A 26635-nucleotide genomic window follows, 5' to 3' on the forward strand; every position below is an offset into this window, starting at 1 on the left:
AATCTGCAGTGGAGAGTAAACCTCGCATCCTCATTCCCTATTCCCTATGCACAGTTGAAGTCTGAAGTTTACATCCTCATTCCCTATTCCCTATGCACAGTTGAAGTCTGAAGTTTACATCCTCATTCCCTATTCCCTATGCACAGTTGAAGTCTGAAGTTTACATCCTCATTCCCTATTCCCTATGCACAGTTGAAGTCTGAAGTTTACATCCTCATTCCCTATTCCCTATGCACAGTTGAAGTCTGAAGTTTACATCCACATTCCCTATTCCCTATGCACAGTTGAAGTCTGAAGTTTACATCCACATTCCCTATTCCCTATGCACAGTTGAAGTCTGAAGTTTACATCCTCATTCCCTATTCCCTATGCACAGTTGAAGTCTGAAGTTTACATCCACATTCCCTATTCCCTATGCACAGTTGAAGTCTGAAGTTTACATCCACATTCCCTATTCCCTATGCACAGTTGAAGTCTGAAGTTTACATCCTCATTCCCTATTCCCTATGCACAGTTGAAGTCTGAAGTTTACATCCACATTCCCTATTCCCTATGCACAGTTGAAGTCTGAAGTTTACATCCACATTCCCTATTCCCTATGCACAGTTGAAGTCTGAAGTTTACATCCTCATTCCCTATTCCCTATGCACAGTTGAAGTCGGAATACATTTAAACGCAGTTTTTCTTAATTCCTGACGTTTAATCCTAGTAGAACGTCCCTGTCTTAGGTCAGTTAGGATCACCACTTTATTTTAAGAATGTGAAATATCAGAATAATAGTAGAGAGAATGATTTATTTCAGCTTTTATTTCTTTCATTACATTCCCAGTGGGTCAGAAGTTTACATACACTCAATTAGTATTTGGTAGCATTGCCTTTAAATTGTTTAACTTGGGTCAAACGTTTTGGGTAGCCTTCCACGAGCTTCCCATAATAAGTTGCATCAATTTTAGCCCATTCCTCCTGACAGAGCTGGTGTAACTGAGTCAGGCCTCCGTGCTCGCACACGCTTTTTCAGTTCTGCCCACAAATTTTCTATAGGATTGAGGTCAGGGCTTTGTGATGGCCACTCCAATACCTTGATTTTGTTGTCCTTAAGTCATTTTGCCACAACTTTGCAAGTATGCTTCGGGTCATTGTCCATTTGGAAGACCCATTTGCAAACAAGCGTTAACTTCCTGACTGATGTCTTGAGATGTTGCTTCAATATATCCACCTAATTTTCCTACGTCATGATGCCATCTATTTTGTGAAGTTCACCTGTCCCTCCTGCAGAAAAGCAACCCCACAACATGATGCTGCCACCCCCGTGCTTCACGGTTGGGATGGTGTTCTTCGGCTTGCAAGTCTCCCCTTTTTTCCTCCAAACATAACGATGGTCATTATGTCCAAACAGTTCTATATTTGTTTCATCAGACTAGAGGACATTTCTCCAAAAAGTACGATCTTTGTCCCCATGTGCAGTTGCAAACCGTAGTCTGAAATTTGTGGAGATGTTGAAAAACGAGTTTTAATGATTCCAACCTAAGTGTATGTAAACTTCCGACTTCAACTGTATTTATAGTGCCCTACTTTTGAACAGGGTCGATATGTCTCTGGTCAAAAGTAGTGCACTAAATAGGAAATAAGGTCAAAGGTGTCCTTTTTCCTCACCTTTTAGAGCTTGGACCCTTACGAAAAAACACACATGAATTTCACTTGTGAACACGTGAAGTGTTCCAAAAACACATGTTGTCATGTGATCACTTGTGATCTTATGTGAAGTTAATGTAATAATGTGAAAACATGTAAAGCAACATGTGATAACCATTTCCTTTCATGTGATAACCATTTCCTTTCTGTAAGGGGAGGAGTCACATCGCTGTGTTGTGCTCTATGATTCTGCTGGAACCTCGATAGGTTGGGAGCCACAATGCTGTGCTGATTGATTCTGATTGAGTCACAGAGCTGTGCTGTATGATTCTGATGGAGTCACAGAGCTGTGCTGTATAATTCTGATGGAGTCACAGAGCTGTGCTGTATGATTCTGATTGAGTCACAGAGCTGTGCTGTATGATTCTGATGAGTCACAGAGCTGTGCTGTATGATTCTGATGGAGTCACAGAGCTGTGCTGTATGATTCTGATGAGTCACAGAGCTGTGCTGTATGATTCTGATGAGTCACAGAGCTGTGCTGTATGATTCTGATGGAGTCACAGAGCTGTGCTGTATGATTCTGATGGAGTCACAGAGCTGTGCTGTATGATTCTGATGGAGTCACAGAGCTGTGCTGTATGATTCTGATGGAGTCACAGAGCTGTGCTGTATGATTCTGATGGAGTCACAGAGCTGTGCTGTATGATTCTGATGGAGTCACAGAGCTGTGCTGTATGATTCTGATGGAGCCTCAGCTGGATTCTCCAGATCAAAGTGGAGCGTCTTAATACCCGTCACAGTGAGGGTAGGGAATTAAATATTAAATGAATAAGACATCATAGTGCTGGGTTTTCCCTCAGCCAGCCAGCAGGTGTTTCTCTGGCTATATTTAATACCATTAGAGAAGCAACAGCACCGTACCGCTAGGGTCCTTGCTGTCTGTCTGACTCACTGCAGCCAGCCAGCAGAGAGAAGCAGCAGCACCGTACCGCCAGGGTCCTTGCTGTCTGTCTGACTCACTGCAGCCAGCCAGCAGGTGTTTCTCTGGCTGTATTTAATACCATTAGAGAAGCAGCAGCACCGTACCGCCAGGGTCCTTGCTGTCTGTCTGACTCACTGCCGTACGCAGCCCTTTCATTGGTTCACAGGTTCACCGCTGCGCCTGGAACACCTCCGGTGCTGCTACAAGATAGTATTTTGTCAAGTACTTACCACTAAGATGAATATTCCCTGTCACTAGAGGAAGGCTGTGTGCTACAGGTGCTGGGCTGCTCTTTGACAGGAGTTCCTCTGTTATTTAAAATGAGCTGTTTTTAGAACACAGAGGAGAGAGAGAGAGAAGAGAGAGAGGAGAGAGAGAGGGCGAGGGAGGGAGGGAGGGAGGGAGGGAGGGAGGGAGGGAGGGAGGGAGGGAGGGAGGGAGGGAGGGAGGGAGATGAAGTACAGTCTTGGGGGAGTCCCCTTTGCTCTCTTCACTCTCTGAATGTAACAAAGAAATGAGAAAACCCCTAGCATCAAGTAAACAAAACACAAACTGGGAGGATAAGGAAATATGGTGATGGTATCTTTGATTCCATTCATGTAGCCTTTCTCAAGACAAGGTACAGGTTACAATGCAATCATTATTATTGTGTTTGTGGCATGATGTGTGTATGAATTTTTTATTTTTTTCTCCCAATGTATCAACTCTTACATAGCGATAACAGTCTAAATAGGATGATGGTAGTTTACCTACCCAAGCCCCAGTGTCACACAGCAACTGTAGCTAGGATAGGAAGGATGAGACAAGGAGAAAACACGCAACAAGACTCGATATCTGTTCTGCAGGAAGGAGGGACATTATTATGACGCCTGCCCGCCGCCTGCAAACGTTACCATGGCAGCCAGTTAGGGTGGTAGTGGTGGTGGAAAGGGTGTGGGGTTGTCAGAGCCCAGGATTGCGGCACTTGCTTTAATGTTTCTATTTATAATCATTTATAACGACAGCGCCGCCCGCTGCACCACACAGAGGGGTTGGTTGGATGGTGTAATGAAAAACTGCTTGCACCGCCACCACCAAGCGGAGGAAAGACAATATGTTTCACATTATCAGTGAACACTATAACAGGGAAGGTATGTTGTTCACGGACAACTGGGCTAATGGAGACCTTTTCTGGTAGGGCTCAACTCTGACCAACTTGGGTTTGACATTTTATGTGTTTTACATGTGCAGCACGAGTGAGGAAAGCTTAGTCTGCGTCCCAAATGGCACCCTATTCCATTTATAGTGCACTACTTTTGACCAGAACCCTATATGGGGAATATGGTGTCATTTGGGATGCACGCTTCTAGTGGCCACCGATTCCCATAGTGTGAACAGGTACAGTGAACGCTGTCAGGACTCTCACAACAGGTGCTGCCTGAAACACTGCCTGTATTTGTTCTCCTAAATGTGACCCTTGAGAAGATTACGGCAGTGAATGCACCCGATAAATCTCCCCTCAGCCTTTGGCATTTTAAGTAGGTTTGAATATTTTCTTTCAGGCTAAAAATGGAAGAGACATGTATAAGGCCTGTACAGTGTGAACTCTTCTCACAATGTGACTGATGCCATGACAAGAATAGAACTAGAATATTCTCTAAGAGTTGGTAAAAAGCTAAACGTAGCAGTGAACAAAATGTCCTGTCACCAGAGAACATAAGTTACTATCTGGTATTATGAGACATGGGTTGCTTTAAAACAAAAGGCTTGCTGTTCTCCATAACCTCATATGACAGGAGGAGAGATACAGTGACACAGTAACCTGGGTTAAACCATCCTCTCCTCTGGGGAAGAGAGATGGACTAGCCTTGTCCTCTATGGTGTAAATGAGAGGAGGAGAGATACAGTGACACAGTAACCTGGGTTTAACCATCCTCTCCTCTGGGGAAGAGAGATGGACTAGCCTTGTCCTCTATGGTGTAAATGAGAGGAGGAGAGATACAGTGACACAGTAACCTGGGTTTAACCATCCTCTCCTCTGGGGCAGAGAGATGGACTAGCCTTGTCCTCTATGGTGTAAATGAGAGGAGGAGAGATACAGTGACACAGTAACCTGGGTTTAACCATCCTCTCCTCTGGGGCAGAGAGATGGACTAGCCTTGTCCTCTATGGTGTAAATGAGAGGAGGAGAGATACAGTGACACAGTAACCTGGGTTAAACCATTCTCTCCTCTGGGGAAGAGAGATGGACTAGCCTTGTCCTCTATGGTGTAAATGAGAGGAGGAGAGATACAGTGACACAGTAACCTGGGTTAAACCATCCTCTCCTCTGGGGAAGAGAGATGGACTAGCCTTGTCCTCTATGGTGTAAATGAGAGGAGGAGAGATACAGTGACACACTAACCTGGGTTTAACCATCCTCTCGTCTGGGGCAGAGAGAAAACATTTTGACATACCAATTAGGATCTGGCAAAAAATACTTGAATCAGTTGTAGAACCCATTGCCCTTTATGGTTGTGAGGTCTGGGGTCCGCTCACCAACCAAGAATTCACAAAATGGGCCAAACACCAAATTGAGACTCTCCATGCAGAATTCTGCAAAAATATATTTTGTGTACAACGTAAAACACCAAATAATGCTTGCAGAGCAGAATTAGGCCGATACCCGCTAATGATCAAAATCCTGAAAAGAGCTGTTAAATTCCACAACCACCTAAAAGGAAGAGATTCCCAAACCTTCCATAGCAAAGCCATCACCTACAGAGAGATAAACCTGGAGAAGAGTCTCCTCAGCAAGCTGGTCCTGGGGCTCTGTTCACAAACACAAACACACCCTACAGAGCACCAGGACAGCAACACAATCATGAGAAAACAAAGGACCCCAGCACCAGAACAGCAACACAACCATGAGGAAACAAAAAGATAATTACTTGACATATTGGAAAGAATTCACAAAAAAACTGAACAAACTAGAATGCTATTTGGCCCTAAACAGAGAGTACACAGTGACAGAATACCTGACCACTGTGACTGACCCAAACTTAAGGAAAGCTTTGACTTTGTACAGACTCAGTGAGCATAGCCTTGCTATTGAGAAAGGCCGCCGTAGGCAGACCTATGTGCTCACTGCCCAGAATATGAGGTGGAAACTGAGCTGCACTTCTTAACCTAATGCCAAATGTATGACCATATTAGAGACATATTTCCCTCAGATTACACAGATACACAAATAATTTAAAAACAAACCTAATTTTGATAAACTCCCATATTTATTGGTAAAATAACACAGTGTGCAACCACAGCAGCAAGATTTGTGACCTGTTGCCACAAGAAAAGGGAACCAGCGAAGAACAAACACCAATGTAAATTCATCCCATATTTATGTTTATTTATTGTCCCTTTTGTACTTGAACTATTTGCACATAATATGACATTTGTAATGTTTTTATTCTTTTGGAACTTTTGGAGTGTAATGTTTACTGTTCATTTTTATTGTTTATTTCAAATTTGTTTATTATCTAATTCACTTGCTTCGGCAATGTTAACATATGCTTTTCCCATGCCAATAAAGCCCTTAAATTGAATTGAATAGAGAGAGAGATAGAGAGAGAGAGAGAGGGAGAGAGGGAGAGAGAGAGAGAGAGGAGAGAGAGAGAGAGAGAGAGAGAGAGAGAGAGAGAGAGAGAGAGAGAGAGAGAGAGAGAGAGAGAGAGAGAGAGAGAGAGAGAGAGAGAGAGAGAGAGAGAGAGAGAGAGAGAGAGAGAGAGAGAAACACCAAAACATTTGTATTTTTATTTTGTTAATATTTCAAACATTAAATTGTAAACCAGAGATGTGTTCTGGTTGATGATGCAGAGTGGAGGGAGTCAAGAGGGAGCACATCCCCTAAATGGATGCTTTATTTATTTATTTATGGAGCCGTGAACAGACAGGATTTTCATGTAAATACTTGAAATAACTACTGAGACATGTCGTGCCAAGGGTCCATTGAGTCTCTGTGCTGTTGCCCTAAGTGGGCTCCCTGAAGACTTGAAGGCTTTGTGTCAGGAAGTGATCTGCTGTTTGTTTATAGAAACTGTAATATAATTGTGGCTTTTCGAGGATGACACGAGAAGAGGAGACGCAGGGAGGAGGAGAGACAGAGGCAGGGAGGAGAGGAGGCAGGGAGAAGTTCCTGTCTTTGGTTCCTGTCTCTCTCTTTTTTCTTTTGGCTCTGTGCCCATAAGCTGTCTTTCCCTTCGAAAGCTTCTCCTCTTTCCTCTGCTGAAAACACCATGCACTTTGTATTGGGACTCATGTAATGCAAAGTACAGTTTGTTCTCTGCAACAGGACTGTTAAGTAACGCAGAGTGGGAACTCACTAAGACTAATGTAGGCATGTTTATGAATATGAATAGAAAATAGGAAAAGATTGTGCTCATAGTTCATATTCCCTCCCTCCCTCCCTCTCCCAGTGGACATTAAGCCAGAGGTACTTTTGGATCCCGTGTCTCCGTTGGACCTGCGTACAGACCTGAGGATGCTGGGGCCTGGCTCGGACCCGGGAATGTGGGAGCGTCAGTTGCAGCAGGAGCTGCTCCTCATCCAGAAACAGCAGCAGGTCCAGAAACAGCTGCTGATCAGCGAGTTCCAGAAGCAGCATGAGAATCTGACCCGCCAGCACCAGGCCCAGCTCCAGGAGCACCTCAAGGTCAGGACTACAACATCAACTACAGTATACTATAGCAACAGTAGTATAGTATAGCATAGCATAGTACAGTATAGTATAGCATAGTATAGCAACAATAGTATAGCATAGCATAGTTAGCAACAGTAGTATAGTATTGTATAGCAAAGAATAGTATAGTATAGAACCTGACACCAGGCCCAGCTCCATGAGTAAATCAAAGTCAGAATCCCTCACGGTTAAACAGAACAATAGTTTACAAACAGTAGTATAGCATAGTCAGAGTACAGTATAGAAATAGTATAGTATAGTAATAATATAGCCAAATATAGTAATAGTATAGTAATAATAGAGTATAGCATAGTAATAGCAGGATAGTATAGTAATAGTATAGTACTATTATAGTACTAATATGGTATAGTATAGCAATAGTACAGAAATAATATAGGAATCGTATGGCAATAGTATCGTGATAGTATATAAATAGTATAGTAACAGTATATAATTAGTATAGTAATAGTATAGCAATAGCGTAGTAGTAGTATAGTTGTCGTATAGTAATATTAACATGGTATAGTAATAGTATAGTAATATTAGCATAGTATCGTAATAGTACAGAATTGTATAGTAGCAGTATAGTGATATTATCATAGTATAGTACTAGAATAGAAATAGTATAGTAATAGTTTAGCAATATTAGCATAGCATAGTAATAGTATAGAAATAGAATAGAAGTAGTATCGTATAGTAATATTATAGTAATAGTAATGTATAGTATGGTAGTAGTATACAGCAGTATAGTAATACTATTGCAATAGTGATAGTATGGTGTAGTAATATTGTAGTAATAGTAATAGTATAGTATGGTAATAGTATAGCCATAGTAATATTAGCATGGTATAGTATAGACATTTTATAGTAATAGCAATAATACTGTATAGTATAGTATATAAATAGTATAGTATAGGGATAATATAGCATTACTATACTATTACAATAAGTAATAGTATAGTAATAATATAGTATAGTAATAGTAGGATAGTATAGTAATGCTATTGTAATAGTACAGTAATAATATAGTATGTCATAGTAATAGTATAGTATAGACATAGTATAGTAATAGTATGGTAAAAGCATCGTAGTATTATAGTGATGGTATAGCACTGGTATAGTAATATTAGCATAGTATAGCATAGTAATAATATAGTGTGGTAATAGTATACTACAGCACTATAATAGTATAGTAGTAGCATAGTAGCAGTATAGTAATAGTAATATTATAGTATAGTAATTGTATAGTAATATTAGTATGGTAATATTAGCATAGTAATATTATAGTAGTAGCAATAATATAGTATAGTTTAGTAATAGTAGCATAGTATACTATAGTAATAGTATAGTATTGTAATAGTGAATATATAGTAGTTCATAATTTTTGTGTGTGTGTTACGATATCTTTGATGCAAGGTTGCTAGAGTATAGGCTATGCTAAGAGAAAAACAGTCACAGATACTCACTGGAAACAATGCTTCAAGTGCATTCGGAAAGTATTCCCTTCCCCTTTTCCACATTTTCTTACATTACAGCCTTATTCTAAAATGGATTAAATTAATTATCATCAATCTACACACAATACCCCATAATGACAAGGCTAAAACAGGTTAGCTTATTTACATAATTTATTTTTATTTTATTTAACCAGGCAAGTAAGTTAAGAACAAATTCTTATTTTCAATGACGGTCTAGTGGGTTAACTGCCAGGGGCAGAGCGACAGATTTGTACCTTGTCAGCTCGGGGTTTGAACTTGCAACCTTCCGGTTACTAGTCCAACGCTCTAACCACTTGGCTACCCTGCCGCCCCATAAGTATTCAGACCTTCTGCTATGAGACTCGAAATTGAGCTCGGGTGCATCCTGTTTCCATTGATCATCCTTGAGGTGTTTCTACATCTTGATTTGAGTTCACCTGTGGTAATTTCAATTGATTGGACATGATTTGGAAAGGCACACACCTGTATATATAAAGGTCCCACAGTTGACAGTGCATGTCAGAACAAAAACCAAGCCATGGGGTCGAAGGAATTGTCCGTAGAGCTCCGAGACAGGATTGTGTTGAGGCACAGATCTGTAGCAGGATACCAAAAAATGTCTGCAGCATTGAAGGTCCCCAAGAACACAGTGGCCTCCATCATTCTTAAATGGAATTAAATGGAAGAAGTTTGGAACTAGGGCTGGGCGATCCGGCCAAAATCTCATATCCCGATATAGGTCGTTTCATATCCCGATAATGATACATATCACGATATAGCACATTTTCTGTAAATTCAATGAATAAATAGTTCATATAAAATGACCACATGTAAATGCCTATTCCTTCTTTTTGGGTCTCATCCGTAGACTCTCTTCATACTGTCTCACAAGATTCTTGCGTAGGTGGTAAGAGGTTAGTGGTGTTTGAGCCTGTTGTCTGGACCGGCCTGTTCTACATGACTCCTGCGTAGGTGGTACGAGGTTAGTGGTGTTTGAGCCTGTTGTCAGGACCGGCCTGTTCTACATGACTCCTGCGTAGGTGGTAAAAGAGGTTAGTTGTGTTTGAGCCTGTTGTCAGGACCGGCCTGTTCTACATGACTCCTGCGTAGGTGGTAAGAGGTTAGTGGTGTTTGAGCCTGTTGTCAGGACCGGCCTGTTCTACATGACTCCTGCGTAGGTGGTAAGAGGTTAGTGGTGTTTGAGCCTGTTGTCAGGACTGGCCTGTTCTACATGACTCCTGCGTAGGTGGTAAAAGAGGTTAGTTGTGTTTGAGCCTGTTGTCAGGACCGGCCTGTTCTACATGACTCCTGCGTAGGTGGTAAGAGGTTAGTGGTGTTTGAGCCTGTTGTCAGGACCGGCCTGTTCTACATGACTCCTGCGTAGGTGGTAAAAGAGGTTAGTGGTGTTTGAGCCTGTTGTCAGGACCGGCCTGTTCTACATGACTCCTGCGTAGGTGGTAAAAGAGGTTAGTGGTGTTTGAGCCTGTTGTCAGGACCGGCCTGTTCTACATGACTCCTGCGTAGGTGGTAAAAGAGGTTAGTGGTGTTTGAGCCTGTTGTCAGGACCGGCCTGTTCTACATGACTCCTGCGTAGGTGGTAAAAGAGGTTAGTGGTGTTTGAGCCTGTTGTCAGGACCGGCCTGTTCTACATGACTCCTGCGTAGGTGGTAAAGAGGTTAGTGGTGTTTGAGCCTGTTGTCAGGACCGGCCTGTTCTACATGACTCCTGCGTAGGTGGTAAAAGAGGTTAGTGGTGTTTGAGCCTGTTGTCAGGACCGGCCTGTTCTACATGACTCCTGCGTAGGTGGTAAAGAGGTTAGTGGTGTTTGAGCCTGTTGTCAGGACCGGCCTGTTCTACATGACTCCTGCGTAGGTGGTAAAGAGGTTAGTGGTGTTTGAGCCTGTTGTCAGGACCGGCCTGTTCTACATGACTCCTGCGTAGGTGGTAAAAGAGGTTAGTGGTGTTTGAGCCTGTTGTCAGGACCGGCCTGTAGTATATTTTGCAGAGGACGGTTTTCTGGTCCATGTCAGACTTTTCATACCCAAACCACGTCCATGCGACCGAAGTAGCCCCTCTTTTAGGTACGGCTCTGTGTCTCTGTGCTCTGTGTCACGTTCACTCTCCTCCCTGTTTGTTTGTTTAAAATGTACTTCCAAATTACGAAATATATTTTCGTAAAGAGTGTGATTTGCGACTAAATAAACGATAGAGCATAATATGAAACGATAGACGTTTTTCTATCGTCGCACAATATATATCGTCATATCGCCCAGCGCTATTTGGAACTACCAAGACTCATCCTAGAGCTGGCTGCTTGACCAAACTGAGCAATCGGGGCCTTGGTGAGGGAGGTGACCAAGAACCCGATGGTCACTCTGACAGAGCGCCAGAGTTCCTCTGTGGAGACGGGAGAATCTTCCAGAAGGACAACCATCTCTACAGCACTCCACCAATCAGGTCTTTATGGTAGAGTGGCCAGATGGAAGCCACTCCTCAGTAAAAGGCACATGGCAGTCCGCTTGGCTTTTGCCAAAAGGCACCTTAAGAATTCCCAGAGTATGAGAAACAAGATTGTCTGGTCTGATGAAACCAAGATTGAACTCTTTGGCTTGAATTCCAAGCGTCATGTCTGGAGGAAACCTGGCACCATTCCTACGGTGAAGCATGGTGGAGGCAGCATCATGCTGTGGGGATGTTTTTCAGCAGCAGGGACTGGGAGACTAGTCAGGATTGAGGGAAAGATGAACAGGGCAAAGTACAGAGAGATTAAAACCGGCTCCAGAGAGCTCAGGACCTCAGACTGGGGTGAAGGTCCACCTTCCAACAGGACAACGACCCTAAGCACACTGCCAAGACAACGCAGGAGTGGCTTCGGGACAAGTCTTTTAACGTCCTTGAGTGGTCCAACCAGAGCCGGAACTTGAACCCGATCGAACATCTCTGGAGAGACCTGAAAATAGCTGTGCAGCGACGCTCCCCATCCAAACTGACTGAGCTTGAGAGGATCTGCAAAGAAGAATGAGAGAAACTCCTAAAATACAGGTGTTTGTAGAGTCATAACCAAGAAGACGCAATGCTGTAATTGTTGCCAAAGGTGCTTCAAAAAAGTACTGAGTAAAGGGTCTGGATACTTATGTAAATGTGATATTTCCTGTTTTTATTTTTAATACATTTCCAAAAATGTTGAAAAACCTGTTTTTGCTTCGTCATTATGGGATATTGTGTATAGATTGATCCATTTTAGAATAAAGCTGTGACTTCAATATGATCTAGTTATTTTCAGTACAGGTTTCCCCCTTTTTACCAGGACTACACTACACAGCACCTTCACCACTATAGTTTGTTACTCTATGGCTGGGGTCCATACTGTCTGACTGACTGATTGACTGGATCTCTCTCTCTCTCTCTCTCTCTCTCTCTCTCTCTCTCTCTCTCTCTCTCTCTCTCTCTCTCTCTGTATCTCACTCTCTTGCTCTCTCTGTATCTCTGTATCTCCCTCTCTCTCACTCTCTTGCTCTCTCTGTATCTCTGTATCTCTCTCTCTCTCTCCCCTTCTCTCTCTGTATCTCACTCTCTCGCTCTCTCTTTATCTCTCTCTCTCTCTCTTTCTCTCTCTGTATCTGTATCTCTCTCTCTCTCTCTGTATCTCTGTATCTCTCTCTCTCTCTCTCTCTTTCTCTCTCTGTATCTCTGTATCTCTGTCTCTCTCTTTCTCTCTCTGTATCTCTGTATCTCTGTCTCTCTCTCTCTCTTTCTCTCTCTGTATCTCTGTATCTCTCTCTCTCTCTCTCTCTCTCTCTCTCTCTCTCTCTCTCTCTCTGTGTGTTAGCTGCAACAGGAGCTGCAGGCCATGAAGCAGCAGCAGGAGCTGGTGGAGAAGGAGAGGAGGCAGCAGCTGCAGCAGCAGCAGAGCCAGCAGGAGAAGGAGCAGGAGAGACATCGCAGGGAGCAGCATGTCCTCTGTCTCAGCCTCAGGGGCAAGGAGCGCACCAGAGAGAGTAAGGGTTCACCACCGAGTCCACTCACCACAGCTAACTCTCTGCCCAATCACTGATAACTAACCTCCTCCCCAACTCAATTGATACTGCATATATAGACAGATAGAGGGCTCGTGAACGAGATTAATCGATAACTAACTGCTAGTTTACCAACCAAAACCTTGGAGGCAGCTAACTCACCGTGTGTCATTGTGGCTCCAAGGCTGTAGTGACTAATGAAACACTAGCCAATGCTGTAGTGACTAGTGATGACTAATGAAACACTAGCCAAGGCTGTAGTGACTAGTGATGACTAATGAAACACTAGCCAAGGCTGTAGTGACTAGTGATGACTAATGAAACACTAGCCAAGGCTGTTGTGACTAGGGATGACTAATGAAACACTAGCCAAGGCTGTAGTGACTAGTGATGACTAAAGAAACACTAGCCAAGGCTGTAGTGACTAGTGATGACTAATGAAACACTAGCCAAGGCTGTAGTGACTAGTGATGACTAATGAAACACTAGCCAAGGCTGTAGTGACTAGTGATGACTAATGAAACACTAGCCAAGGCTGTAGTGACTAGTGATGACTAATGAAACACTAGCCAAGGCTGTAGTGACTAATGAAACACTAACCAAGGCTGTAGTGACTAGTGATGACTAATGAAACACTAACCAAGGCTGTAGTGACTAGTGATGACTAATGAAACACTAGCCAAGGCTGTAGTGACTAGTGATGACTAATGAAACACTAGCCAAAGGCTGTAGTGACTAGTGATGACTAATGAAACACTAGCCAAGGCTGTAGTGACTAATGAAACACTAACCAAGGCTGTAGTGACTAGTGATGACTAATGAAACACTAGCCAAGGCTGTAGTGACTAGTGATGACTAATGAAACACTAGCCAAGGCTGTAGTGACCAATGAAACACTAGCCAAGGATGTAGTGACTAGTGATGACTAATCAAACACTAGCCAAGGCTGTAGTGACTAGTGATGACTAATGAAACACTAGCCAAGGCTGTAGTGACTAGTGATGACTAATGAAACACTAACCAAGGCTGTAGTGACTCGTGATGACTGATGAAACACTAGCCAAGGCTGTAGGGACTAATGATGACTAATGAAACACTAACCAAGGCTGTAGTGACTAGTGATGACTAATGAAACACTAGCCAAGGCTGTAGTGACTAGTGATGACTAATGAAACACTAGCCAAGGCTGTAGGGACTAGTGATGACTAATGAAACACTAACCAAGGCTGTAGTGACTAGTGATGACTAATGAAACACTAGCCAAGGCTGTAGGGACTAGTGATGACTAATGAAACACTAACCAAGGCTGTAGTGACTAGTGATGACTAATGAAACACTAGCCAAGGCTGTAGTGACTAGTGATGACTAATGAAACACTAGCCAAGGCTGTAGTGACTAGTGATGACTAATGAAAAACTAGCCAAGGCTGTTGTGACTAGTGATGACTGATGAAACACTAGCCAAGGCTGTTGTGACTAGTGATGACTAATGAAACAATAACCAAGGCTGTTGTGACTAGTGATGACTGATGAAACACTAGCCAAGGCTGTAGTGACTAGTGATGACTAATGAAACACTAGCCAAGGCTGTAGTGACTAGTGATGACTAATGAAACACTAGCCAAGGCTGTTGTGACTAGTGATGACTGATGAAACACTAGCCAAGGCTGTAGTGACTAGTGATGACTAATGAAACACTAGCCAAGGCTGTAGTGACTAGTGATGACTAATGAAACACTAGCCAAGGCTGTAGGGACTAGTGATGACTAATGAAACACTAGCCAAGGCTGTAGTGACTAGTGATGACTAATGAAACACTAGCCAAGGCTGTAGTGACTAGTGATGACTAATGAAACACTAACCAAGGCTGTTGTGACTAGTGATGACTGATAAAACACTAGCCAAGGCTGTAGTGACTAGTGATGACTAATGAAACACTAGCCAAGGCTGTAGGGACTAGTGATGACTAATGAAACACTAGCCAAGGCTGTAGCTTGGGCTTTATTGTTGCATGTTCTTCCCCCACTAGAGGGAGATGTTCCTACATTACATGTGGATCCACTCAGAAATATCAATTATATGAGAAATAAAATACATGATATTTGGTGTGCTAGTTATGGATATAGTCAAAAACGATACAATGTGAAATATTTCAGAGCAATACAATGTGTGGATGTGATGAAAACATACTATAGAATAGCTAAACCCAGTCTCTAACATTTCAATGCAACAATATGTGTGGATGTGATGAAATCTACTGTAGGAATACAGTGCTGTATCGATATACCTTTGGTAAACAGTCCCTGCGTCCCCAATGGCACCCTATACCCTATATAGTGTGCTATTTTTTAAATATTTTTCATTTGACCTAAGTAGTGCACTACAAAGTGAATAGTGTGCCATAGGGGACACAGTATCTAAGTCTGTACCCCCTGAGCCCCAGGGTGACCCCAATCCCGGTCCCTCTCTGAGTCTGTACCCCCTGAGCCCCAGGGTGACCCCAATCCCGGTCTCTCTCTGAGTCTGTACCCCCTGAGCCCCAGGGTGACCCCAATCCCTGTCTCTCTCTGGCTGCTGGTCTCACAGGTGCTGTGGCCAGTAATGAGGTGAAGCAGAAACTCCAAGAGTTTCTGTTGAGTAAATCAAACAAGGACCTGTCTACTGCCGGAGCCACACACATGCTCATCCACCACCCCAAGCTCTGGTACACGTAAGTACACACTGTTGTGATTCTGTCTAGTAACTTCTTCTTCTACCCACTGTTGTGATTCTGTCTAGTAACGTCTTCCACTACCCACTGTTGTGATTCTGTCTAGTAACTTCTTCCACTACCCACTGTTGTGATTCTGTCTAGTAACTTCTTCCACTACCCACTGTTGTGATTCTGTCTAGTAACGTCTTCCACTACCCACTGTTGTGATTCTGTCTAGTATCTTCTTCCACTACCCACTGTTGTGATTCTGTCTAGTATCTTCTTCCACTACCCACTGTTGTGATTCTGTCTAGTAACTTCTTCCACTACCCACTGTTGTGATTCTGTCTAGTAACTTCTTCCACTACCCACTGTTGTGATTCTGTCTAGTAACTTCTTCCACTACCCACTGTTGTGATTCTGTCTAGTAACTTCTTCCACTACTAGACAGTCTAAAGCAAGCACACCATTTTTCTTCAGGAAAATGAACTTTTCTAGTTACTATTTATCATTCAAAATGATGTATATATATTTATATATATATCACTATTTGCACCTGGCAAGAAGAAATAAACCAAGATTTGTGACGTGTTGGCGCTGTGTGTTCTGTGTCCAGGTCCTCCCACCACACGTCTCTGGACCAGAGTTCTTCTCCCCTGGGAGGCATGTCTCCTGTCTGCCACTACACACTCCCCTCCCCTCAGGACGGACAGGACGACTTCCCACTGAGGAAAACAGGTACGGCCACACACACACGCACCCACGCACACACATAATAGTATGAACTGCTTGACGGTCATAGATGATAATAGTATGAACTGCTTGGCAGTCATAGATGATAATAGTATGAACTGCTTGGCGGTCATAGATGATAATAGTATGAACTGCTTGGCGGTCATAGATGATAATAGTATGAACTGCTTGGCGGTCATAGATGATAATAGTATGAACTACTTGGCGGTCATAGATGATAATAGTATGAGCTGCTTGGTGGTCATAGATGATAATAGTATGAACTGCTTGGCGGTCATAGATGATAATAGTATGAACAGCTTGGCGGTCATAGATGATAATATTATGAACTGCTTGGTGGTCATAGATGATAATAGTATGAACTGCTTGGCGGTCATAGGTGATAATAGTATGAACTGCTTGACGGTCATAGATGATAATAGTATGAACTGCTTGGCGGTCATAGATGCTAATAGCATGAACTGCTTGGCGGTCATAGATGATAATAGTATGAACTGCTTGGCGGTCATAGATGATAATAGTATGAACAGCTTGGCGGGCATAGATGATAATAGTATGAACTGCTTGCTGATCCTAGATGATAATAGCATTAACTGCTTGGTGGTCATAGATGATAATAGTATGAACTGCTTGGCGGTCATAGATGATAATAGTATGAACTGCTTGGCGGTCATAGATGATAATAGTATGAACAGCTTGGCGGTCATAGATGATAATAGTATGAACAGCTTGGCGGTCATTGATGATAATAGTATGAACTGCTTGCTGATCCTAGATGATAATAGCATGAACTGCTTGGCGGTCATAGATGATAATAGTATGAACTGCTTGGCGGTCATAGGTGATAATAGTATGAACTGCTTGACGGTCATAGATGATAATAGTATGAACAGCTTGGCGGTCATAGATGATAATAGTATGAACTGCTTGGCGGTCATAGGTGATAATAGTATGAACTGCTTGGCGGTCATAGATGATAATAGTATGAACTGCTTGGCGGTCATAGATGATAATAGTATGAACTGCTTGGCGGTCATAGGTGATAATAGTATGAACTGCTTTGCGGTCATAGGTGAATAGTATGAACTTCTTGCTGATCCTAGATGATAATAGCATGAACTGCTTGGCGGTCATGGATGATAATAGCATGAACTGCTTGGCAGTCACAGGTGATAATATTATGAACTGCTTGGTGGTCATAGATGATAATAGTATGAACTGCTTGGCGGTCATAGGTGATAATAGTATGAACTGCTTGGCGGTCATAGGTGATAATAGTATGAACTGCTTGGCGGTCATAGATGATAATAGCATGAACTGCTTGGCGGTCATAGGTGATAACAGCATGAACTGCTTGGCGGTTATAGATGATAATAGTATGAACTGCTTGGCGGTCATAGGTGATAATAGTATGAACTGCTTGGCGGTCATAGGTGATAATAATATGAACTTTCTGTTCAATAAAGGAAAGGTAAACATGAAAAAAGTTGGAACTGAACTCGTAAACGGCGACCATGTTCGGTATAACCACACGTTCACGCACAACAGCATACACTCAACCACATACACCAGCATACACTCAACAACACACACCAGCATACACTCAACCACACACACCAGCATACACTCAACCACACACACCAGCATACACTCAACCACACACACCAGCATACACTCAACCACACACACCAGCATACACTCAACCACACACTCCAGCATACACTCAACCACACACACCAGCATCAATTGACAAAACTCAACCACAATCAAACTATTTCTAACACTTCATTCCAAATGAACATTGGGACATTCCAAAGTCCTTTATATCCTTCTATTCTCATTAGTGTTAACATTAAGATACGTGCGGATAAATCCTTCAACAGACATACTGTCCTCAACCAGTAGTGTGTGTCTGTCTGCAGGGTGCTTCAATGACCTTCCATCAATGAGTTATTAATACAATGAATGTGCTGTGACCTCTGTCATCCCAGGGTTACCTCTGTGTATCCACACAGCATTTCCTGACCATACTGATGACCTGCTAATGACATCAGTTAGGCCTATTATGACCTTTGAACCTCCACCCCGCCCCCAAGGCCCCTCTCACCCCTCGTACCCCTTCAGGGGACCCCTTACTCAAATAATGGGGAGGGGTTACGAGGTAAGCCAGAGCAGTAATATCTATCAGAATCCTTCCCTCCTGTTTGACCTCTCCTAACACAGAGCCAGACGTGTGCAACCCCGACAGAACACGAACACACACTGTTGACAATATCATACAAAACCAATGCAATCCTTTTGTTGTTGTATTGTAAGTTGATGATGCTATATATTGTGTGTTATTTTCCTCACAAAGACATAGGCCACAATACTGTTCCCTAAGAACAATCTCTGGTTATGTATTGTGTTATTAGCGATAATACACAGACAAAAGGCAAGGCCTCACTGTTAGGGCTTCTCAGTTGAACAGTTAATGGACGACTTAAAGCACCTTTCATTTCTTCAGAGTTATGAGCTCCACTAACTCTTTTGAAAACACACAACTTGTCAGCAAAAGGCAGCTCAGGTTTGTCGGTTTAAAGCTGAGGATCTCTCTAGGGAACACTGTATAAATAAGAATTATACCTCCCTCTTGGTTTCGCTGCGCCACAAGCTAAAACGGTTCATAATTTTGCTGTGAGGTCACGGAAATGACATTACATTCTTTCCCTTTTGTGTCTCGTCAAATTACGACGGTAAACAATAATACCTGTTTAATGACTTTACCGCATGAGCTGGCATATTGTGTATAAACACACTTTAGGGATCAGGCTAGGGGAATTATAGTGTCAGTTTTTGTAGTACTTTGTAATATACATTTAAGCTAATTTGTAGTCATTGTGGATACTTTGTGGTTAAAATAACAATTGGGGAAGCACATGAAAGACAATTGTGTTTATTGTGTCTCTCTTTGAAAAAACAATCCCGCACCAGGAAATACCCCCTCTCGCTCTGTCTGGTAACATACCTGTAAACCTAGGAGGTTAGGAGTGGCCTGCAAGTCCAAATAACCAGTTGCCAAAGTAAAATAATGTGCCTCTACCAAATAAAAGGTTTCCCAGAAATGATTTAGAATTTATCTTGCGAGACAGACAGAGTCTTACCATCAATGCTTTAGCCTATGTTTACCTTTGACGCAAGCTGCAAAGAAACAGCACCATTTTTAACACTAACAAAACTCTGCTTGCCTTATTCTTTGCAGGACAAAATCCTATATAATCCCTATGATCTTCCTTTTGGATTATCTTGAAATAATCTCTGTTTCTCTGAGTAATTCTTATGCATTGATAAAAGCCCCTTAATAAAAAAAAATCCTTTGGATTCTAGAATCTATATGTGGTCATTTTCTGTGCGAGCCCCACCCCCCCATTTCCTGTCTGTCTTCATTAAAGTCCTCTGAGAGATTGGCATGCAAACACACAAAGGTAGTGTTGTTCCTGGACACGTTGTCCGTCATCGATAGCTGACACTCTGACAGGCAGGTGTCACTGCGTTAAGAGGACTGTTGCCGGGCAGAATGAAGTAAGACACCACTGTTTGTTTAAGCAAAAACAGCCTTCTGAAAACAAAGTGGAGAAGACTTTACAGGTCTGGGTTGAGTCGCAAATGGCAGCCTATTCCCTATATAGTGTACTACTTTTGACCAGGCCCCAGAGGATTCTGGTCAAAAGTAGTGCACTATATATGCACTATATAGGGAATAGGGTGCCATTTGGGACACAGTCTGGGGGTTTGACTTCCTGGTTTTATAGCTTGGCTGGCCGTACGGTCTAACACCTTCTTTTTTTTGTGTGGGGGGGGGGGGGGGGGGGGTGCAGTTGTTGTGGTGAAACTGTACCATTTTAGCACTTTTATGATTTGCTTTGAAGCTAGCCACTTAGCCAATTCTCCTATGCCATACCTGCCCTGCTGCCTGATGTATCTGCTGGATAAGTCAAGAGCTACTGTACTGGTTAAATTAACAATAGTAACTTTTTTAGTTCTGTCGTTTTTTTGTTTCTACAGCCACATGCCTTATGCATGTCCTTGAAAGCCACAGAACCTTTGCATTGGTTTGGACGATTTGAAAAGGATCGAACACGCATCATTTGACAGGCTATGAAATATGAATTGTTGTTGTTGATGCATTTACATTGCAGTGGGAGATGGGGAGCCCAGGTGCCCTTGTGTTGTTCCATCTACTGTACCGCTACTAGTTTGATCCTGAACTTTCAGAAACTGTTTGGTGACTTTACTAGCGTGCAGAAAATATATTTTATTTTAGACAGAAGAAGTGGACTGGCTGCTAGACATAGTGGATGTTTCAGTCTGTATCTCCCCACTGGTGACAGACGTCAGTTCAACGTCTATTCCACGTTGGTTCAACGTAATTTCATTGAATGTTGATTCAGCCAGTGTGTGTCCAGTGGGTCCTCGTCTCCTCTTCATGGTGTTCCATCTACAGACTTATTAAGGCCAGTGTGTGTTCAGTGGGTCCTCGTCTCCTCTTCATGGTGTTCCATCTACAGACTTATTAAGGCCAGTGTGTGTTCAGTGGGTCCTCGTCTCCTCTTCATGGTGTTCCATCTACAGACTTATTAAGGCCAGTGTGTGTTCAGTGGGTCCTCGTCTCTTCTTCATGGTGTTCCATCTACAGACTTATTAAGGCCAGTGTGTGTCCAGTGGGTCCTCGTCTCCTCTTCATGGTGTTCCATCTACAGACTTATTAAGGCCAGTGTGTGTTCAGTGGGTCCTCGTCTCCTCTTCATGGTGTTCCATCTACAGACTTATTAAGGCCAGTGTGTGTTCAGTGGGTCCTCGTCTCCTCTTCATGGTGTTCCATCTACAGACTTATTAAGGCCAGTGTGTGTTCAGTGGGTCCTCGTCTCTTCTTCATGGTGTTCCATCTACAGACTTATTAAGGCCAGTGTGTGTTCAGTGGGTCCTCGTCTCTTCTTCATGGTGTTCCATCTACAGACTTATTAAGGCCAGTGTGTGTCCAGTGGGTCCTCGTCTCCTCTTCATGGTGTTCCATCTACAGACTTATTAAGGCCAGTGTGTGTCCAGTGGGTCCTCGTCTCCTCTTCATGGTGTTACATCTACAGACTTATTAAGGCCAGTGTGTGTCCAGTGGGTCCTCGTCTCCTCTTCATGGTGTTCCATCTACAGACTTATTAAGGCCAGTGTGTGTCCAGTGGGTCCTCGTCTCCTCTTCATGGTGTTCCATCTACAGACTTATTAAGGCCAGTGTGTGTCCAGTGGGTCCTCGTCTCCTCTTCATGGTGTTCCATCTACAGACTTATTAAGGCCAGTGTGTGTTCAGTGGGTCCTCGTCTCCTCTTCATGGTGTTCCATCTACAGACTTATTAAGGCCAGTGTGTGTTCAGTGGGTCCTCGTCTCCTCTTCATGGTGTTCCATCTACAGACTTATTAAGGCCAGTGTGTGTTCAGTGGGTCCTCGTCTCCTCTTCATGGTGTTCCATCTACAGACTTATTAAGGTGAAGGCTGTTTAAGAACTAAGCCCATAAGCATTACAAATTCTTCCTCTCCTCTGGAATCAGTCCATGTTAGGCTTCTCTAATCAGAAAAGGCCTAGCGGAGTCATCGTGCTTTGATCACAAGACCGTCCCTTGAATACATCCCCCCCCCCCCCGCCCCCCCAAAAAAGCTTTTTATTCCACAAAGCAATACAATTCCACGTGATAAACTTGTTTACTTGGCCGTACATCCTCTTTATGCAATGTCCAAGAATAGACGGGTCTCAGATCATGTGATGCCCCGGGCCGTGGTAAGAACAGCCTGACTTAGAGGAAAGGAGAGGTGCAACACCCTCATCTCCACTCTTGACCCACTTACCAAACGTGTGTAGCAGGTGCAGTGGAAGGAGGGTTTCACATTGCTTTCTGAAACCAGGGGATATTTTAAGGCCTGGAAGCCTGGAGGCAAAGTAACCCGCTCCTTGTACCTCCCCATGGTGAGACAATGATCCGTGCTCATTCCAATAGTAATAGAATCGGGTGAAACGTTGTACATTTGTCTGGACTGGATGAGTTCATGGAAGGGTTCATGGATTTTGAAGCCGGTGGCTTTTGATAAGTATCGTAGAATGACTTATGAACAGGGAAAGAATCTGGTCGAGCTGTATAGCTTACACAGCTGAGCCGAGCTGTATAGCTTACCAAGGTGAGCCAGCTGTATAGCTTACCAAGGTGAGCCAGCTGTATATCTTACCAAGGTGAGCCAGCTGTATAGCTTACCAAGGTGAGCCAGCTGTATAGCTTACCAAGGTGAGCCAGCTGTATATCTGAGCCAGTACAGAACAGTTCAAGTATGTATGAAAAGGGTATAACAGTAAGGCCTTGTAGCCAACAGAGCACAGTGTCCCAGCATATAGTCTTTCTGTAAGGCTCGGTCCCAAATGGCACCCTATTCCCTACATAGTGCACTACGGTCCATCTGGGCCTGGTCAAAAGCAGTGCACTATATTGGAAATAGAGTGCCATTTGGGACACAGCCTAAGAGTCCCCCTAGCCAGCCACCTGGCCTTGTCTTGGTCCGGCAGCCTAACGGAGAAGGCATCACACTGACAGCAGAGTTAACATTGAGATGTAGTGGAGACAGGCATCACACTGACGGCAGAGTTAACATTGAGATGTAGTGGAGACAGGCATCACACTGACAGCAGAGTTAACATTGAGATGTAGTGGAGACAGGCATCACACTGACAGCAGAGTTAACATTGAGATGAGGTGGAGACAGGCAGAGTTAACATTGAGATGGAGTGGAGACAGGCAGAGTTAACATTGAGATGGAGAGGAGACAGGCATCACACTGACAGCAGAGTTAACATTGAGAGGGAGAGGAGACAGGCATCACACTAACAGCAGAGTTAACATTGAGATGGAGTGGAGACAGGCATCACACTGACAGCAGAGTTAACATTGAGATGGAGTGGAGACAGGCATCACACTAACAGCAGAGTTAACATTGAGATGTAGTGGAGACAGGCATCACACTGACAGCAGAGTTAACATTGAGATGGAGTGGAGACAGGCATCACACTGACAGCAGAGTTAACATTGAGATGAGGTGGAGACAGGCAGAGTTAACATTGAGATGGAGTGGAGACAGGCAGAGTTAACATTGAGATGGAGAGGAGACAGGCATCACACTGACAGCAGAGTTAACATTGAGATGGAGAGGAGACAGGCATCACACTAACAGCAGAGTTAACATTGAGATGGAGTGGAGACAGGCATCACACTGACAGCAGAGTTAACATTGAGATGGAGTGGAGACAGGCATCACACTAACAGCAGAGTTAACATTGAGATGTAGTGGAGACAGGCATCACACTGACAGCAGAGTTAACATTGAGATGGAGTGGAGACAGGCATCACATTAACAGCAGAGTTAACATTGAGATGTAGTGGAGACAGGCATCACACTGACAGCAGAGTTAACATTGAGATGGAGTGGAGACAGGCATCACATTAACAGCAGAGTTAACATTGAGATGGAGAGGAGACAGGCATCACACTGACAGCAGAGTTAACATTGAAATGTAGTGGAGACAGGCATCACACATTCAGCCTCCACCAACCTCCAACCCAGGACTTTCTACTGTAATAACCTGGTTGTTGTATGGGCATGTTAAACCCATCGTGGCTCATTCATATTGCCACCTGTTTTAGTTGAGTGATGTGTTCTTGGCACTTTGCCAGTTAACCAATGAAGTGGCCCAGGTGTTTGTATCAACATGAGAGCTGTGTTAGTTAGAGATGTCTGCTGCCAGCTTCCCTTCCTGTTGCGTCGTAGGCAGGTAACGCTACCGCTGGTTTTTCCACAGAGACTAATGACATGCGTCCTAAATGGTACCCTTTGCCTTAAAAACAGTAGTGCACTATATAGGGAATAGGGTGCTATTTGGAACACAAACACGGTGACAAAGTCTGTCCGTTTCCCACTTCGCCGCTGTCTGGCGTTCCCGTGGCGACGGAGCGCTTGGTGGCAGCGAACGGAGCAGTGCTAAAAATAGAAAGCAATCAGGGCAGCGGGGCATGAAGAGGATTCATGAAGACTCCCTGCAGCGCTTTCTCTCCCTCTGTCTCGCTCTCTCTCTCGCTCTTTCTCTCTTTCAGTACCCCTCACTCACAGGACGGATGGCTGATAGACAGGGAAAGAGAGGGGCTGGTGCTGCTGTATTTGACAGGACTCTCAAAATAGAAGCATCTGGCCCTGTCAACCCCCCCCTAACCCCCCCCCCCCCCCCCCCCCCCCCGCTCGTGTTCTCGTCTCCCTTGTGCAACATCACGTCGTATGGTCGCATCACAAAAACAACCCTTCTCAATAATTGATCTCAAGGAAAGGATAAATAATTGAAACAACATGGTGTTTAGTTATTGTATAATACTGAGATGGCCGTTTATGTAACTTTGTGCTCCATCCTCCTCCTACAGCACTAGTAGGTTGACCTCTGTGTTGATCTGGATCCTCCTCCTACAGCACTAGTAGGTTGACCTCTGTGTTGACCTGGATCCTCCTCCTACAGCACTAGTAGGTTGACCTCTGTGTTGATCTGGATCCTCCTCCTACAGCACTAGTAGGTTGACCTCTGTGTTGACCTGGATCCTCCTCCTACAGCACTAGTAGGTTGACCTCTGTGTTGATCTGGATCCTCCTCCTACAGCACTAGTAGGTTGACCTCTGTGTTGACCTGGATCCTCCTCCTACAGCACTAGTAGGTTGATCTCTGTGTTGACCTGGATCGTCCTCCTACAGCACTAGTAGGTTGATCTCTGTGTTGATCTGGATCCTCCTCCTACCGCACTAGTAGGTTGACCTCTGTGTTGACCTGGATCCTCCTCCTACAGCACTAGTAGGTTGACCTCTGTGTTGACCTCTGTGTTGACCTGGATCGTCCTCCTACAGCACTAGTAGGTTGACCTCTGTGTTGACCTGGATCCTCCTCCTACAGCACTAGTAGGTTGACCTCTGTGTTGACCTGGATCGTACTCCTACAGCACTAGTAGGTTGACCTCTGTGTTGACCTGGATCCTCCTCCTACAGCACTAGTAGGTTGACCTCTGTGTTGACCTCTGTGTTGACCTGGATCGTCCTCCTACAGCACTAGTAGGTTGACCTCTGTGTTGATCTGGATCCTCCTCCTACAGCACTAGTAGGTTGACCTCTGTGTTGATCTGGATCCTCCTCCTACAGCACTAGTAGGTTGACCTCTGTGTTGATCTGTATCCTCCTCCTACAGCACTAGTAGGTTGACCTCTGTGTTGACCTGGATCCTCCTCCTACAGCACTAGTAGGTTGACCTCTGTGTTGACCTGGATCCTCCTCCTACAGCACTAGTAGGTTGACCTCTGTGTTGACCTGGATCCTCCTCCTACAGCACTAGTAGGTTGATCTCTGTGTTGATCTGTATCCTCCTCCTACAGCACTAGTAGGTTGATCTCTGTGTTGATCTGGATCCTCCTCCTACAGCACTAGTAGGTTGACCTCTGTGTTGACCTGGATCCTCCTCCTACAGCACTAGTAGGTTGACCTCTGTGTTGACCTCTGTGTTGACCTGGATCGTCCTCCTACAGCACTAGTAGGTTGACCTCTGTGTTGACCTGGATCCTCCTCCTACAGCACTAGTAGGTTGACCTCTGTGTTGACCTGGATCCTCCTCCTACAGCACTAGTAGGTTGACCTCTGTGTTGATCTGGATCCTCCTCCTACAGCACTAGTAGGTTGACCTCTGTGTTGATCTGGATCCTACAGCACTAGTAGGTTGACCTCTGTGTTGACCTGGATCCTCCTCCTACAGCACTAGTAGGTTGACCTCTGTGTTGATCTGGATCCTCCTAGTACAGCACTAGTAGGTTGACCTCTGTGTTGACCTGGATCCTCCTCCAACAGCACTAGTAGGTTGACCTCTGTGTTGACCTGGATCCTCCTCCTACAGCACTAGTAGGTTGACCTCTGTGTTGATCTGGATGTCAGTAGTGTTAAAGTGTGAGTGGAGGGGATTCCAGGGCTGTAGAGAGAGAGAGGGGGGGGGGGGGCATAGGGAGACATTATTAGCGCCCATAGGGCTCTGGTCAAAAGTAGTGCACTAAATAGGCAATAGGGTGTCATTTGGGGTGAGTTGAGCTAGGCTGAGCTGGCCTACTGACTGACTCCTCCTCAGGGCTTGACAGGATCATCCTCATCATCACCGCCACGCCTCAAAAACACTCAGACACAACAACAACCTTTCGTTATATCAACACACTCAGTGGCAGTCTGTACTGTGTGATGCTAGATAGATATTTGACTGAAATATTAAAGGTTTTTTCCCAATAGATTTCTGTATATACCAATGATGTT

At 44.0% G+C, this 26635-nt stretch overlaps 1 protein-coding gene across 8 annotated transcripts in view; it reads left to right on the plus strand.

Moving 5' to 3' along the window:
• The window catches only part of LOC139404975 (histone deacetylase 9-B-like), a 60174-nt gene that overhangs the window by 15945 nt on the left and 17594 nt on the right, over positions 1-26635 (plus strand). For 3 of the 8 annotated variants that reach the window (XM_071147535.1, XM_071147530.1, XM_071147536.1), the window contains 4 exons: positions 7051-7286; positions 12621-12789; positions 15393-15516; positions 16115-16236. In XM_071147535.1, coding sequence (XP_071003636.1) covers positions 7051-7286; positions 12621-12789; positions 15393-15516; positions 16115-16236 — 651 coding nt within the window. Of the gene's footprint in view, positions 1-7050; positions 7287-12620; positions 12790-15383; positions 15517-16114; positions 16237-26635 lie in introns of all 8 variants that reach the window. The other 5 variants (XM_071147533.1, XM_071147529.1, XM_071147534.1 and 2 more) reach the window with 3 other exon arrangements.

This window comes from Oncorhynchus clarkii, unplaced genomic scaffold (genome assembly GCF_045791955.1).
Source record: "Oncorhynchus clarkii lewisi isolate Uvic-CL-2024 unplaced genomic scaffold, UVic_Ocla_1.0 unplaced_contig_7595_pilon_pilon, whole genome shotgun sequence".
NCBI classification, from domain to species: Eukaryota; Metazoa; Chordata; class Actinopteri; order Salmoniformes; family Salmonidae; genus Oncorhynchus; species Oncorhynchus clarkii.